Source organism: Dendronephthya gigantea, unplaced genomic scaffold (genome assembly GCF_004324835.1).
Source record: "Dendronephthya gigantea isolate DGI-Jeju-01 unplaced genomic scaffold, DenGig_1.0 000265F, whole genome shotgun sequence".
Lineage (NCBI taxonomy): Eukaryota > Metazoa > Cnidaria > Anthozoa > Malacalcyonacea > Nephtheidae > Dendronephthya > Dendronephthya gigantea.
In genome coordinates, this window is record NW_021163275.1 from 67,052 (window position 1) to 80,396 (window position 13,345).

Genomic DNA, 13,345 nt, shown 5'->3' on the forward strand with positions numbered 1-13,345 from the left:
CACAACACTATATGTAGTAAATATTCAGCTACATAATTATACCATACTTATGTGGATGGTCACGCATATAATATTGACAATTTAAAAATACATACACTATATATAGCAACTCACCGCTACAATCTGATTGGCAAAGCTACTCACTATGTACTATATAGGGTGAGTACGTAGTGAAAACAGGCGATAATACAGAATACGGTAATAGTTTGTGATGAGATTTAATAAAAGTTTGTGTATTTTTATTATTACGACGCTCTGGCTATGTTATTCGCTCTGGTCATATGCAGCTATATATTAGTTCACATACGACACCAGCTCATGGCCGAACTATTAATTGTCAAGACAAGACATATTAGGTCTCTTGTCTTAAAGAGGAAATAATTTTTTCATCGATACACGATAAATTATTCTGCCACATCAATAACTCCAAACTATTCTCGCTTTGTGTCCTGAATGTAATATTTTATTAATTAAAGAATTTAATAAATTAAATTACCAGAGTAGCGATAATTGCGATGGATTATACACCTGACTATATAATCATGCATGTATATACATACATGTATAATTTACATGTATGTAATCATGCATGTAGTCATAAATTATATATTTGTATATAGACTTTCCCCTATTTCTTTTTACGTAATGTTTTAGCATCTATTTCCGACTCTAGTCTTGTGCATGTTGCCATATAAATTATTGCAAAGCTAAGTCAAACTATCATCACGACTCAATTCGTTCAAATTTCCAATGGTCAATCACTTGTTTAATATGCATGAACCATATACACGACACACAGTTAAACGAATTTGTTATTTACGTGCTTGTGATTTGTACAAAGCAGGATACATGCGGAACTTGCAGCAACAGTATATTTTGGCCAGGTAAAAGTTACCCTTTTTAAAAATGGATTTATTCATACATGTTTTCACTACTTGTCATGATAACCATGCAAAGTTTTGTTATCAATTTGCCTCACTTGGAATATCTCCAAGTTACTTTCAATTATTGATTGTTGTTGTTGTTCGCTACTCTCAGTCTTGGGCTCAGATAAAATTATATTTACAATCCAACAAATCTTTGCATATTGAACTATTATTTTCCAGGTTCAGTGACATTTTATGGAAAAACGACAGAGAATGTCACTTGTTCTAAAGATCAGTTCATGGTGGTCAAGACTGCATCTTACCGTGGATTGTCTGACTCAAAGACATGTGGTTTGAGTGATGATTATAGTTGTACAGTTAATGTAACATGTCTTGTTAAGAAACAATGTGATGGTCAACATGAGTGTAAAATAACTGTGAATGAAACCTTGTTCTCTGATGTTCTGTGTCCTGGATTGAAAAAATATCTTTACTTTGAATATCAATGTATTGATACTTTGAAATCTTACAGCGTTGTTTGTGGTATGTATTAGTGACGATACCAAAATACTAAAGCGAACCCAAAGAAACAACTTACTATTCAATTTCCAGCTCCAGAAGGTCCTCCACTGAACGTCAAAGTCACTGCAGAAAGTTCATCCTCATTATCAGTCACGTGGGATCCTCCTGAAGAAGAGAAAAGAAATGGCGATATCGTCAATTATACTGTGTGTATCTCACATGAAGAAACTAAACCTTGCTTTAAAGAACATACTACACAGAAGATGATGTTAGTCATCGACAATTTTAATGCATCAACCAAATATTTTGTTCGTGTTCTTGCAAGTACTAAAGTTGGTCGAGGAAACTACAGTAAAAGTCAGGGAATATTTACAAATGGAGGTAGATCCGACGTTTAATCTTAAGATCTGCCTATTAGTCTGGGAAGAGTAAACTTCACAACTGACTAAATTATCATAGGAAAAATTCCATGCCAGATCACTAACAAATTTGCATATTTTTCCTCAGAACGAACAGGGATGGCCACAAATAAAACAGTAACTACATTAACATTCCCATTACAAAGCCCTTCGGAAAATTTTGCGTAAGTTATAAACGTTACTGAACTAATATTACAAAGAATTTCAGAAGAAACCATTCAGATGACTATATAACTACAGAATATTTTGTAGGTATTTTTACGTTGTGGCTTTAAGAATAGAAGACAATGACAAACTTTCATCACCCAGCAGTTACGATAACAATGATCTAGTGACATATAAAGAAGCTAAAACGTCAGCTGAACCAAAACCTTATATTGCTGCCGTCATAACAAGCAGAGATGAAAACATGTTTATACTTGGTGATGGTGGAAATACAAGTTTTCAAACAACACGAAGACGAAGATCAACAACAAATGATTATTATAATGGACCACTGGAGTCTGGAGCAAGTTACAGTATTTTTCAAAGGATCTTTCTTGATGAGAAGGTGTTGCTAGTTATGACATTACATTCGAAGCGATTAGGAAAGACAAATATATTCAATAAAACAAAGTGAACTTTCTGCATTTTCACTAATAATCGTCTCCTTCTCAAAAATATCCTATATCTTGTTAACACGAAAACCTATTTTCATTCACTCTAAGGGTGAATTTTACTCCACTGATTGGAGTCCCGCATCGACAACGATAACACAAGCGCCAAGACCAACCCTAACCACAAACACAGGTATTGCATACAAATAATCACACGTTATTTTTTGAGCAGAAAAAAAAATGGTAAGTTTACGTTTAAAGAGCTTAAGGAAAATCTCGGTTTATTTTAAGCTGTTGTTATATCATATTCTATAAGCGAAGTTATTCGAAGACCGCGCCACGCAGCTCTTGGGTTATATTGTAACGTAACGTAGGTGAATTTTTGTTCCTCAGGTGGTGTCCCTCGTGTGTTAACAAACATGTCCAGTGGTGACGTAATGGCAAAGGAAGGTGATCTTGTCAACTTGTTGTGTTCTGCTCAAGGGGAACCACCGATCACTTTCAGTTGGGAAAAAGATCAGACGTCACTGGATAGATTCATGGTAAAGGACATGCCTCATCGTAGTTCCTTACTAGTCGTAACAATGAAAGACGAAACAAATTTTGGAAAATATATTTGCAATATTGAAGATCGATTTACAAGAACTGCTCATACAATTTCAGTTGTGAAACTTACAGGTAATTTACAAACTAAATTAGGGAGAGAAAACAACTTGTGTAGTTTCCAGAGCTTTTTGCATCGGTTACAGTTCCACAACAGAGGATTTCAGGCTCTTGAAATGAGTCTTAAACGGAGTGTAAATCTGTTGTATTCTGGGTTGCATCTTTCTAATTTTTCCTCTTCCTTTCATTAGCTCAAGGAGAGTGCGAAGGTTGCGGAAATCATCTCGTGGGAATTATAGTATTAATAATTCTTCTGGTCATTTTACTGATTATTATCGCTAATTTGTTTCACCGAGTTCATCGTCTCAAATCGTCTAGCACTACGGGAAATTTGGAGAGGAAGTCCAAAGACAGTTCCCAAGATATTTATGATGACGTTGACAATAATGATCAAGTGGAGAATGAACAGTCGACGTATACAGCTCTTAAAAGACCGGGAAAGGACGAAGATGATCATGTTTATAGTCATCTGAATCAAAAAAGGCAAGAATACGAAAACCAGGAGGAAACTGGATTATAAAGAGGCTTTTGCACGGAACATTTACAATAAACTTAAGATTAAAATTTCAGTAATGAAATGAAGATTTCAATAATTTCAATAATGTACTTCGACCTGATCGTTTTTCACCATAGGTTGATGGAAAGTGCTAATAGAGAATAATGTTAACATGTATGTAAATTATGAATATTAAATACATATGATCAGTGAGCATTTAATACATTACACAACACGAGATTCCAAGGTTTGAATAAATATAAATTGATGAAAGTCGTTATAGACCTATATTACGTACCTTAAGACATACGACATATGGGCATGAAATGGGAAAGATATCGTGGAAAATAAATAATATATGACAGTGCTAAACCCGAGGCTATACCAAGCATACAGGAAGACACATAAATAAGGCTACAGACCATAACTAACTGCTGCCTGTTTATTTTAAAAATCAACTTATCGACAACAAATTAGGTCTAGAGACGATCATTTCTCTTAATATAACATGTATGACCATGTCATTTATACATAGCTTTTGAGGAAGATGGTAGATTTATGATTGATGCCATTATTTACAGTAATTTACTGTAAAAGAATGTCAGATGTTTTGTTTGTTTGGGATTATGAAAGCAACATTCAGACTTCACACTGAGTTTTATGAATATTTGTCTTCGCAACATCAACGATTTAGTTCGTCTTCCGGCTTCGTTTAAACTTACATCTTTACTGCAGATATCTTTGTCGATAAATCGACTTTTTAAAAAGAAAAGATGTTTTCAAAGTGCTATGGGTGGAAATTATCAGGGTTTATTGTCAGTCTCTTGTATCTTCATAGTAAGTAGGCTAGCTATTAAAATATTACACCTTGCATTCAAATTCTGTCTAATTCACAATGATTTGTTCACTGTCTCATGATTAATGCGAGTTGATGTGAGTTGCAAGTCTCGCTTGCGTTGGACCGCTCACTACCAAAATTGGGAAAGTCCAAAGTTGAAGAGTATTGACGATTACTGACGTTGTTGACGGCGGAGGTAAACATGTCTTATAACTTCCATCAACTCCCATTCTCGTTTTAAAACTACATCAAACCTATGAATTAAACCTTTAAATCTATGGCAAAACCATCTAATAACTTGCTTTGCCAAATATTGGCAAAGCAAGTTATTAGATTCGATATTTCGTATCTCTGGAGATGGTTCTTATTATATTGCCGATATTTATACTAACTAGAGTTTCCAATGGCAGTATTTCGCTTAATGATCGTTCACTAATTATCTGATTGACTTGGAAAATATAAATCACTAGAGCTTTAAATAAGGAGTTAATTCAAGCACCGCGATTCTGGAAAGCGGAAACGGGAAAGACTGAACTCTCTTGACAGAATTTTCATCCAGATTCTTCGTTTCCTATTTTTTTCCTATAAGTAAACAACGATTGCGCCTGGAGTTTTAAAACTTCGAGTTCGTTTACGCTTTATCACATTTTTGCCTATTTTTTTTCTTTGCCTGGTGTTTGCCGGTTGAGGTATAACGTGAAGCTTAAACTTTCTAATATTTCGTTAAAACACCGCAAGAAAAAAATCAAGCATTCTCTTGAATCTTAAATTTTTAGTCTCATACATTCATGGGTAAGCCAGGCGAGATGTGTTTGTGCTCATGTTTTTCAGGTATTGCTGGTTTCTTTGTGAAACATGTGAAGACAGGAAAGTGTATCTATGACACAGCACGAATACAGTCAGGAGGCTCGGACTGGGGCAGTGTATCTTTTCTTGAACTCTCCAACAACTGTCTGGACCCAGCTGCTCAGTTTCGGTTTCGTGATAATGGCACCATGTTGAATTTGAAAAGACAAGGATGTCTTGCTATATTTGATAAAAAATATCAAGATGAAATGTTTTATGTCTACGTTCCTGCTACCCCAGAAATTAAAGAAAAATCTGCCTGTGCTGACCACCGGATTGTAAAACAAACCTCTTGGGGAGGTATAAGTGGTCTACTTTATTCTTCTGCAGCCAGGTGTGCAGACCCTGATGGATACATAGAAACAGTCAGAAGCTGTGTAGACGGGGAGAATAAACGTTTTAATTTTGGTAAGTTTTGTGCGATCGTTTCTGTCTGCCAGGGTTGTCTGAGAAATTCAACAGTGAAGAGAAAAAATTGAGAACAAGAACGTATAATTAGCTACAGCTGTATTCTCCCCGAGTCCTTTCAAGTCTCAATCGCGATTAACATTTCGTGTTATCCTTATCAAGGTTCAGTGACATGTTATGGAAATGCGACAGCGAACGTGAACTGTCCTAAAGATCAGTTCATGGTGGTCAAGACTGCATCTTACCGTGGATTGTCTGACTCAAAGACATGTGGTTTGAGTGATGATTATAGTTGTACAGTTGATGTAACATGTCTTGTTAAAAAACAATGTGATGGTCAACATGAGTGTAAAATAACTGTGAATGAAACCTTGTTCTCTGATGATCTGTGTCCTGGATTGAAAAAATATCTTTACTTTGAATATCAATGTATTGATACTGTGAAATCTTATAGCGTTGTTTGTGGTATGTATTGTGTCTATAATAAAGGTTTAATTATGCTGCTTTACATGGACGTAACAATTTATCTTGGTATTTCAGGTCATATTTGCAACAATCCTTTGTTAGAAGACAAAGAAAGATTTCCAGATTCGTCATTCACTGCCTCAGTTTCTGCAGAAGATCACAGAGCTTCTGATGCAAGGATATCTAGTGGTAGTTCTTGGTGTGCTTCTGTCTCAGATGGCAAACATTATCTTCAAGTGGACCTGGGAAGACTTTATGTGATATTGACTGTCGCAATATTTGGTGACAGTACCAATGCAAAATGGGTGAAGACGTTTTACTTAAATTACACTGTTGATTCTAACAATTGGAAACAAGTTCAGACTGGAAATCACAAGGTGACTGATACGTTTTCTTTTACATTTCTATGCCTCCATCAAAGGAGGGAAATATCGTATACGGTATTATTGCATCACAATGAGTAGTCCAATGTCCGATTCTCGCGCAAATGTAAATTTTCCTGAGTGACATTTCTATGCATTTGTTCAAAGATATTTCTGGGCAACAAGAATGCTTTTAATGGCACAACCATAACAAGTTTAAATGACACAACAACAAGAGCTTTACGGTTTATTCCATTATCATATGAAGTTCAACCTTGTATGAAAATTGAGATTTGTGGTGACAGTAAGTTATACATTGCTTTATATCCCATCGAAGCTCTAATAAAGAGCTGCCAACGATAATTTAGAAAGGATATTTATCTCATTTATTTCTATTCTTAACAGCTTTATATCCAGAGCAACCTAGAAACATCACCGCCTTTAACATCAAGTCACGAAGTGTTGAAATATCGTGGATTGTTCCTGAGAATCAAGGATTTACTAGCGTATCAAGATTTTGGATTAAAATGAAGAAAGACGGCTCACTTATTCTGAATATCACCACGGGAAAAATAAATAAATATAAAATAGATAAGCTCACTCCATACACAAGTTATGAAATATATGTAGCTGCTGGAAACAAGGATGGTTTTGGCGAAGAGACTATTATTGCGTTATTAATGTAGTTTATATGTTGAGATTCTTTATAAGGATTTTGAACGTCTGGCAACTCAGCAAAGAAAAACACAATGAGACATTTTTGTGGCATATAATTTGGGCAGGAAGCGCTCGAAAAAAGGTCTAGAGGCTCTAATTAACCTAAGTTTTTCCTAGAGGAACAGGAGGACCTCTAAGTTGCAGAGGGTGTGAGCCAGCTCTGTGCATGTTGTTCAGTGAGTTGAGACCTGATGATCTAGGGACCACCATTAGTTATACTGAGACAGTAAGGGCACTCAAAACCCGACAGAGCATGCAAAAACTATAGGTTTTTCTAGAGGAACAGGCGGACCTCTAGATAACAGGGGAACAGGCGGACCCCTGTTCAGGTCAGTCAGCTCGACTCAAATATTGTCTGACTGACCCATCGAGTCTCTAGGTCAGGTCATCAGGTCGCGTTTTCGACCAAAATGACCTGTACAAATGCACTTCACGTGGTGAGGTGTTGTCCAGAAGGACAGCACTTCCTGCCATTGTTTAATCACTGCAATTCATTACAAGTTACAAGAAGAATATCGATAGACTATCTAGAGATAACATATGAACGAACTTAACGTATCAGTATATTTACATGCGGATGCCACAGCGGCCAGTCCTTCGCTGTGGGGAGGTGGGTGGGGTTTATTTTTGTAGTTTTTGTTTATAGTTACTTTTGAAACGCAGATATATGTATTACTGCCTTTCGATAGAGACCTTTAAATATTTGACCGGCGTTGTGGACGCATTGGCTGAGGTCTTGCGAATGACCAATGCATGCATGGGGAGCAGGCAAAATCCTTGCAGAAAAAAGGGGGCCATTGTTCAAGTCCACGTGAAGGGAAAGACCGTCAGGGGAGATTCGATTGGCCGTAACACAAGTTTGCATACGTTGTTCACATGCTAAGATGCCAGAGTTCGTTCAGATTTTGGACTTTATAACTATTAACATGCCTGGTAAAGACTGCCTTGTTCTATTGAGGCCTTGACCTTGCCCGGGCTAAAATTAGTGCATGCGATAACTATGACAGCTAGGCCAGAGATGGTCCATATGTAGGGTGAAATAGGACCTTCTAGAACATATTACTCCATTAACCGCAAATTTATAACTTGCGTATAAATTTTTTTTTAATGTAGTTTATATGTTGAGATTCTTTATAAGGATTTTGAACGTCTGGCAACTCAGCAAAGAAAAACACAATGAGACATTTTTGTGGCATATAATTTGGGCAGGAAGCGCTCGAAAAAAGGTCTAGAGGCTCTAATTAACCTAAGTTTTTCCTAGAGGAACAGGAGGACCTCTAAGTTGCAGAGGGTGTGAGCCAGCTCTGTGCATGTTGTTCAGTGAGTTGAGACCTGATGATCTAGGGACCACCATTAGTTATACTGAGACAGTAAGGGCACTCAAAACCCGACAGAGCATGCAAAAACTATAGGTTTTTCTAGAGGAACAGGCGGACCTCTAGATAACAGGGGAACAGGCGGACCCCTGTTCAGGTCAGTCAGCTCGACTCAAATATTGTCTGACTGACCCATCGAGTCTCTAGGTCAGGTCATCAGGTCGCGTTTTCGACCAAAATGACCTGTACAAATGCACTTCACGTGGTGAGGTGTTGTCCAGAAGGACAGCACTTCCTGCCATTAATGGCGGTCTGCACAAAGTGCAAACCGCCATTTCCGCCACGGGAAGTAGCCGAATTAGAGTCCTGTCTTTCGACAGGAGAGAGGGCCACCCTAAAATGTCTTTAAAACACAATCCTGCGAAGGTGGCCGGCAATTGTGTGTATGTGGGTCCTTGAACAAACAGATTCGAAGATATCGTGCAGTTGCCGTGGTAGCATGACAGAACAAAACATACGGCAGGCTATGAGTTTGCAGGAAGGATCCACATACACACAAATAGGGGACTGGTGTTATACGGACTATACAGCAAGGAAGCATAATGATTGAGTTTAAAAGGTAGATATTAAAACAAAATTTTTAATGTTTGGTACTTGCAGTTAGTTTGTATGGAACGGAAGCTAAGACGTCCTTTGGAGTTCTAATGTATCTCTCGTAACAGTCTGAAGACCAACGTCCTAGCGTTTTGATGAGCCAGGAGGGTAGGCCGGCTGAGCCCGCAGCTGTAGCAGCTCCGATCCTGAAACTATGAGAGGCGTAGAGGTTTTCGGCCAGTCCTTGCCCTTGAAGTAGATGACGTAGATGCGATGTTAGGGTTACACGTGTAAGTGGGACACCAGATGTAAATTGGAACAGTGGACGAGGGGTTTGGCCAGACGATGACTGGAGTAGATATGTTTTCATAGCTCGAACCGGGCAGAGTTTATTACGCGATGAGCCGATTGTCAAACGGCATCCACGACGAAAAGGGTCGGTTTTGGAACGCTTGATCAAGACATCGTAATATTCTGCGTGGAGGATATTTGGGTGGAAAATAATGTCATTGCGGGATAGGTGGCACTCGGGATCGAATGGAGAATTACACGTGAATTCACTACAGCGCAGGAAGCCAAAAAAGGCCAGAGTGAAGGCGGCCCAAAGCATCACATTGTCTAAACAGTCTGTAAACTGAGGTCGTAGGGCAGAATGAAGGGACTCGAGTTCGGTCACAGTGATAGGCCGTCGATCCCGCAATTTTTCACCCTTGAGGCGCTTCAGACCTTTTAGACTTTTTTCTAATAGTTGCATGCTCCCCATGTCGAATGGGATTTGAAAATTTACGTGGAGGTAAGACACGCTAGCTAAGTATGTTTTAACAGTTGAATATGAAACAGATTTGGATAGATGGCCGACGAAGTAGAGCAGGGTAAGTTCAGTCGCAGGCAGTAAAGGTGAACAGGGTGTCACGATACCTTTTGCAAGGCAGAATGAAATGAATTGTTTTATGCCGGCGGCGTAGGTTTGTTTGGTTGATGGTGCCCATGAATGCTGAATAAGTTCATAAACACGGTTCTTTAAGTTTGAATCATGGATACTGGGATGACGCAAGGCAGAGGAGAGGCCAGCGGCGCTAATTGTTTGAAGCGGTCCATCTGAAAACGAGAGAGCGAGTCAGCAATGCCATTGTCAAGTCCGCGTACATGCCTGGCCGTAAATGTAAAGTTGTTTTGCAAAGTACAAAGAACAATCGGTCGGAGTAAGTCCATTATCTTCGGACATTTTGACGTCTTCTGATTGAGAATTTGGACAACGGACTCGTTGTCACAGAAAAACACAATGCGTTTTGTTGCCCATTGGGCACCCCAGAGACAACATGCAAGATAAATTGGGTAAAGCTCTTGCCATGCGATCGAAATACCAGTTTTGTTAGCGATATTTTGGCTGGGTAGCCACCGGCCCTGAAACCATTGTCCTGCTAAGTATCCACCAAAACCGATGGAACCTGCTGCATCGGTAAATAATTCAAGTGAGGGCGAGGGGGTCTGCCCGAGCTCAAGAAAAAGACTAATACCATTCCAGTGTTTGAGAAAAACTTCCCACATAGCTAAATCCTTATAAAAACCCGTGTTCAACTTCACAAAATGATAGGGCTGTTTAATACCACATGTAAGGGCAATCATGCGTCGGAGGAATGTGCGTCCTGGGGCAATGACTCGGCATGCAAACTGAAGGATCCCAATAAGAGATTGAAGCTCCTTTAACTTACAGCAAGAGCGTTTGTGCCATTGCGCAAGAAGGGTCCTAGCCTGACTTAATTTATCCTCGGGCAGGAGAGCCAGCATGTGGATGGAATCAAGAGTAATCCCAAGAAATTCTAAGGTTTGGGTAGGAGCAAAAGTTTTCCAGGTGCTATGGGGACATTCAGTTCAGTGAACAAACACAACAACTTACACAGTGAAGTCAGGCATAAAGGACGGGGGGCAGCCTCAGCGATAAAGAAATCGTCCAAAATATGGAGAACATTTGGAATACCTAATTTGTGTAGGAGAATCCATTCGAGGGCATCCGAAAGCATGTTAAAAATGTACGGTGCACTGCGAAGGCCGAAGGGAAGAACACGATCGAAAAAATACAGTCCCCGCCATTTCATGCCTAGGAGTTCCCAGTCATCGGGGTGAACTGGGATATTACGGAACGCGGATTGAACATCGGTTTTGGCCATGAAACAGTTCGGGCCTAGTTCAAGAAGGATTCTCATAGCGTCGTCAATTCGGACGTACTGTAAAGAGTAATCTTCGGATGAAATATTAGCATTAACGCTAGTGGTTGATGATTTTGGATAGGAAAGGTGAAAAATGGTTCTCCATTTGGATGAGTTCTTCTTAGGGACAAGGCCCAAGGGGTAGACTTGGAAGTTTGTAAATGGAGGGCTAGTGAAGGGGCCAACTGTGTGGCCTTGTTTGACTTCGTTGAGCAGGTTTTCATCCACTATTTCCGGCGACATAAGGGCCGTTTTAAGATTAGGTGAAACGAAGGGTGACGGGGCCCCTTATACCCAATTTTAAAACCCGCCCTTAAACCCGAACAGAGGGCAACAACAAATTCGCGATCTGGGTGGTTAGTTAGCATGGACTCCAGGAGATTAACGTTAATTGGTGTAACTGGTTTTAATCTATCAACAAACTCTTTACTTGTGTTTTCTGCGACGCGGAGTGTCATCAGTTCTCGCAGAGCTGGTGTCAGCGTGTTCATATGCCGCATGCCGTCCGCCACAGCCGGATCGATTACACCGATGTTCGAAGGAACATGGGTTTGCTGAGCACGGGAGGCCCCCGTTAAAATTGCGGCAGAATCCTCGGTTGGGGAAATTGCTTGACCGGCCGCCTTCGGACCTTGATGAGGAAAGAGGGCAAACATCAGACATGTGATCGGCGCCGCCACAGACAAAGCAGATAGTGCGCGCGAGACCTGTGAACTTATCTAGCCACAGCTGGAGATGACGTTCGCCCCAATTGAGCGCTGGATGTTTCGCGGCGAGCTTGCGAAAATCTATGTCGTACGCATACCAAGCCAAACCTTTAAACTTTTGTGAAGCCTCTCGGATTATGCGCTGGTAGGCAAACAGCTGCGAAGCTTTGTGCGGAAATTTAGCGACAACAACCGAAGCGTAAACACCGAAGGCTGTTAGCCACTTATCAAGACTGTCGATTTTTGGACGCTTGCCGAAATTTGAGAAATTCGGAAGAGGTATCGAATAGCCCTGATCACCTTCGACTGACAGGCGAATTGGACCGAAAGAGGGGCGGTCTGAATTACCCGGGAGAAGCAAAGAGAAATCGACAAACTCACCGTTAACGATCTGTTCCTCGACTTTCTTAGGCAGACTGGGAGTCTCTGACGGTAATGAGGTGGATGACGAGTAAACTGGCGAAGACGAGATTAAAGTGGCAACGCTGGAAGGATTACCCAGATCGAAAGAGGGTGTTGGCGCGGACTGCGCGATAAGGCTCGCTGCTGGCGATGGTTGTGGAAGCGGTGGTTGAGGCGATGGTGGCGTGTCGCGGGCCAAAACGTCGCGGAGCAACGGTGCGAGGTTAACTGCCAACGAGCGGAGAGATTCAGCGGAAAATTGAGGCGTACTGGGAGTCGGATCACGTGGTGGTAGAGCTGGTGTTAAGGCTGGAGAATTTGCCGTTCTGTCGTGATCAGCAAGGCGGCGTAAAAGAACGTCACGCGAACCAGAAAGAGAGAGGTTTCGCTGGGCCAAGAGAAGATGGAGGACTTCGGTGGACATGTCGGCGTAGTTCGTGGCAGAACCAAGCGGCTGTTCGCTGGTGTGGTTGGCCGCGTTCGACGTCTCGCCATTGGTTTCCGCCACAGTTTGTTCGTTTTGACGCGATGGACGAGTACGAGTTGAACGGCGCTTTTTAGCTTGCTTCGGCATTGTAGTTTTTGTTTATAGTTACTTTTGAAACGCAGATATATGTATTACTGCCTTTCGATAGAGACCTTTAAATATTTGACCGGCGTTGTGGACGCATTGGCTGAGGTCTTGCGGATGACCAAGCATGCATGGGGAGCAGGCAAAATCCTTGCAGAAAAAAGGGGGCCATTGTTCAAGTCCACGTGAAGGGAAAGACCGTCAGGGGAGATTCGATTGGCCGTAACACAAGTTTGCATACGTTGTTCACATGCTAAGATGCCAGAGTTCGTTCAGATTTTGGACTTTATAACTATTAACATGCCTGGTAAAGACTGCCTTGTTCTATTGAGGCCTTGACCTTGCCCGGG

At 40.6% G+C, this 13,345-nt stretch overlaps 2 protein-coding genes and 1 long non-coding RNA gene across 3 annotated transcripts in view; 2 read left to right on the forward strand and 1 right to left on the reverse strand.

The window, feature by feature from the left end:
• The first annotated feature begins 1,683 nt into the window (after positions 1 to 1,683).
• LOC114541084 lies at positions 1,684 to 2,190 on the forward strand. The gene is made up of 3 exons (XR_003689192.1): positions 1,684 to 1,769; positions 1,896 to 1,971; positions 2,060 to 2,190. It is a non-coding gene; the product is annotated as an uncharacterized LOC114541084 (long non-coding RNA).
• A 3,443-nt stretch (positions 2,191 to 5,633) lies between these two features.
• LOC114541097 (receptor-type tyrosine-protein phosphatase epsilon-like) overlaps positions 5,634 to 13,345 on the forward strand; it is a 34,639-nt gene continuing 26,927 nt past the window's right edge. Inside the window, exons 1-2 of the mRNA XM_028561076.1 lie at positions 5,634 to 5,654; positions 5,817 to 6,119. Of these exons, the coding sequence (XP_028416877.1) occupies positions 5,876 to 6,119 (244 nt within the window). The 5' untranslated portion in view covers positions 5,634 to 5,654; positions 5,817 to 5,875. The remainder of the gene's footprint in view (positions 5,655 to 5,816; positions 6,120 to 13,345) is intronic.
• LOC114541078 lies at positions 8,296 to 13,099 on the reverse strand. Its single transcript, XM_028561062.1, has 2 exons — positions 12,404 to 13,099; positions 8,296 to 10,206 (listed from the first exon to the last, which is right to left on the reverse strand). Exons 1-2 carry the CDS (start codon positions 12,996 to 12,998, stop codon positions 9,155 to 9,157), a joined length of 1,647 nt encoding a protein of 548 aa, XP_028416863.1. The 5' UTR covers positions 12,999 to 13,099; the 3' UTR covers positions 8,296 to 9,154.

What these genes read in the sequence shown, in the direction of transcription:
- LOC114541078 (XM_028561062.1), bottom strand. Translation starts at nt 12,998, where the DNA reads ATGCCGAAGCAAGCTAAAAAGCGCCGTTCAACTCGTACTCGTCCATCG. An exon ending in CGAGGAACAGATCGTTAACG is followed by an intron (nt 10,207 to 12,403) that starts GTGAGTTTGTCG and finishes TCTCGTTTTCAG; the next exon opens with ATGGACCGCTTCAAACAATT.